The sequence below is a fragment of the Mastomys coucha genome, unplaced genomic scaffold (assembly GCF_008632895.1).
Source record: "Mastomys coucha isolate ucsf_1 unplaced genomic scaffold, UCSF_Mcou_1 pScaffold15, whole genome shotgun sequence".
Lineage (NCBI taxonomy): Eukaryota > Metazoa > Chordata > Mammalia > Rodentia > Muridae > Mastomys > Mastomys coucha.
The window spans coordinates 129,781,372-129,784,736 of NW_022196897.1; the positions used below are offsets into that span (position 1 = coordinate 129,781,372).

Below are 3,365 nucleotides of genomic sequence, written 5' to 3' on the forward strand. Positions count from 1 at the left end.
AGAGCTTCTAGCTGTTTACCTGTGTTCTCCTGTATTTCTTTGAGGGTGCTATTTATGTTTTTCTTAAGATCCTGTATCATCATCATGATAAATGATTTTAGATCTGAAGCTTGCTTTTCTGGTGTGATGGTGTGTCCGGTACTTGCTATGGTGGGAGAATTGGGTTCTGATGATGCCAAGTAACCTGGGTTTGTGTTGTTTATTTTCTTATGCTTGCCCCCCCCCCGCCATCTGGTTATCTCTAGTGCTACCTGCCCTTGCTAAATCTGACTCGAGTCAGTCTTTCCTGTGATCCTGGTTGTGTCAGAACTCCTCAGAGTCAAGCTGTCTCTGTGATCTTGTGATTCTGGGATCCTGTGACCCTGGGCTTGTTAGAGCACCTGGGAGTGCAGCAGCTTCCTCTGGATGTTGTGGGACTGGCTGTGGAGCCTGGGCCCAAGGTCTGCTCAGGACACCAGCCCAGACAGACCGGAAGGCTATTTTACATTCTTAACATGCAGTAGGGCCCTCCTCTTGGTTATAGTTCCTGTAACTGCTGCAAGTTCGGTGGTACATGCATCTGGATTCTCTAGATGCCCAGGCCCAAGGAGGTTCAAAAGCATGATAGAACATGATTTATCTTATTTTGCTTCATTATATGAAATACCACTACTAGAGACCTTTTGTTCATTGGTTAATCTTTTTGCCTAATTCTCCTATCACTGAATTAAATTGTAGATATTAGTAAATGTCGTTAGTAACTATAGTTTAACTTAGTATGCTGCTGAATATTCATGTTTATACTTTTATCTAGACTAAATTTTTATCAGGACAAATTCTATTTTAATTATATTTATCCATATTTTATATAATTTGGACTTATTTAGATTTTAAAATGGATTTATATATGTTATCCTAAAACAACTTTTTAAAAAAGATTTATTTTTATTTAATGTGTGTGAGTGTTTTGCATGTATTGTCCATGCACTGTATGTATTCCTGGTACTCTCAAAGGCCACAGGAGGCCACTGATCTGGAACTGAAGTTGCAAACTGTTGTATGCTGCATGTGGGTACTGAGAACTGAACCACAGTCCTCTGTAAGAACCCCTAGTGCTCTTAACTACTGAGCTGCCTCTTCATCCCCCAGGTTAAGAGCATTTGCTGTTCTTCCAAAAAGGCCTAAGTTTGATTTCCAGTACCTACATACAAGATGGTTTGCACCTGTCTGTAACTTCAATTCCAGGGATTCAGTGCCCTCTTTTGGCCTCCATGAGTATACACATGGTACACAGACATATATCCTAGCAAAATATTTATATACATTAAGAAATAAAATAATCTTCCCCCTGAGACAGAGTTTCTCTGTATAGCCTTGGCTGTTCAGGAACTCACTCTATAGACAAGGCTGGCCTAAAATTCAGATCTGCCTGTCTTTGCTTCCTGAGCCCTCGGATTAAAGGCTTGTGCGGCCACCACCACTGGCTAAGAAACACAATAGATGTTTTTTTTTTTTTTTTAAAAAATACTTGTTTCTGCCCTGGCCAAATAACGAAGCCAAGTTATTTTATGGGACACTATTAATATCTCTAGCTTGAACTATCTTTATATTAGTTTTTAAAAATACCTTGTTTGAGGTGTGTAAACAAAATCCTCAGTCTCGGATGAAGAACTGACAAATGTGAGAGGCAGAATTAGTGTGTATAATCAGCACATTTAAAACTGTAGTAACACTTGCCATCAGAATTGATATATTTCCAGAGTAACTGACTACGATTTTTTATTTTAAAACACTTTAGGGTCAGTTGGATCTTCTAAGGAGTAATACAGGCCTTTTATATAGAATAAAGGATTCTCAGAATGCTGGGTAAGTAAGCACCTATTTTTTTATTTTTAGAAAATTTTATTTATTGCAAAAGTAATGTACATACTAAAAGCAATGCTAACATAGTAACAGGTATTGTGGCACACACCCATTTCGCTGCACTAGGGAAGTAGGGCAGTTTAGGGCCATCTACACAGCACGTTCAGGGCCAGCCTGAGCTATGTGAGACTGTATGTCCATAATGTAGATCAGAATGTGGAGCACACCTGTAGTCTTGACACATGGGGGCTGAGGCAGGATGATGATGAGGTTGAAGACAATTTAAGTGGTACATCAGAAGACCCTGCCTCAAAGTAAGAACACAGAAGAAACTGATGTAAAGTCAATACCATCCCTGCTTTTGTCCTGTGTTTCCATTTCCCAGAGGACCTGCTCTTGGTAATTTCTTCTAGACAGATTTAAATATTCATTGAGAATTCTATATATTTTTTTTCTTTCTCTCTTTCTCTCTTCCTTTTTCTTTCTTTCTTTCTTTTTTTTTTTTTTAAACAAGACTGGATCATCCCATCCATACTGTTCTATAACTTTTTTATTTATTGTACTTTGGACATCTTCTCGTATTGTTATACACAGCTCTGTCTCATTCTTTTTAAGGTAAGCCTTTCTTTTGCTAAATAAGTCAGTGTGATAGCCTTATCTGCTAATTAAGTAGTCATGCAGATGATAACAGCCTACAATTTTTCCTTTTTAAATTCTGCTTTATTCCCTGCAGTAAAATGAAGGGGTCCGATAACCAGGAAAAACTAGTCTATCAAATCATAGAGGACGCAGGGAATAAAGGTGAGCATGTGAAGGGTGTTGAGCTGTCTTTAGGTTAGACCTAAAGTGTGTTGTTCTGTTTATTTTATTTTATTTTATTTATTTATTTTTTTGGTTTTTCGAGACAGGGTTTCTCTGTATAGCTCTGGCTGTCTTGTAACTCATTCTGTAGACCAGGCTGGCCTGGAACTCAGAAATCCACCTGCCTCTGCCTCCCAAGTGCTGGGATTAAAGGCGTGTGCCACCACTGCCCAGCTATTTTATTTTTTAAGAGAAGGTCCCATTATGTAGACCAGGCTTTCCTATGCAGTATCTTCTTGCCTTGTCCTCCTGACTGCTGAGATTGCAGACATGTCCTATTACATGCAGCTAAGCATGTGTGTTTTGTACATAGTCCCTTTCTTCATGTACAACTTTGTTTGAAAGAAAACTCATAACTTCCCACAATGGGTATTTATTGAGTGTAGGAACCATAGCCTTATTTTGTCTGTCTTACAAGTAGAATGTTGTTTAAATAATAGATGTACAGGCATTGAAGCAGCTAAACTTTTGTATTTTTTTTCCCATGGTTGAAAATGGCAGATGAGCCTGATTCAAATTTAAGTTCCTTTTTACTTACAGTCTTAAGTGAAACTATCAGGAAATTGAGATTAGGGTAAAAGATTGGATAGGAGATGTGATGTAAACTAATTCAACAGTGTTTATCATTTGTTTTTGTTTTTGTTTTCTTTTCATTACAAAAA

At 38.0% G+C, this 3,365-nt stretch overlaps 1 protein-coding gene across 1 annotated transcript in view; it reads left to right on the forward strand.

Moving 5' to 3' along the window:
• Polr3f (RNA polymerase III subunit F) overlaps positions 1 to 3,365 on the forward strand; it is a 14,639-nt gene that overhangs the window by 5,888 nt on the left and 5,386 nt on the right. Inside the window, exons 3-4 of the mRNA XM_031373264.1 lie at positions 1,778 to 1,845; positions 2,576 to 2,660. Of these exons, the coding sequence (XP_031229124.1) occupies positions 1,778 to 1,845; positions 2,576 to 2,660 (153 nt within the window). The remainder of the gene's footprint in view (positions 1 to 1,777; positions 1,846 to 2,575; positions 2,661 to 3,365) is intronic.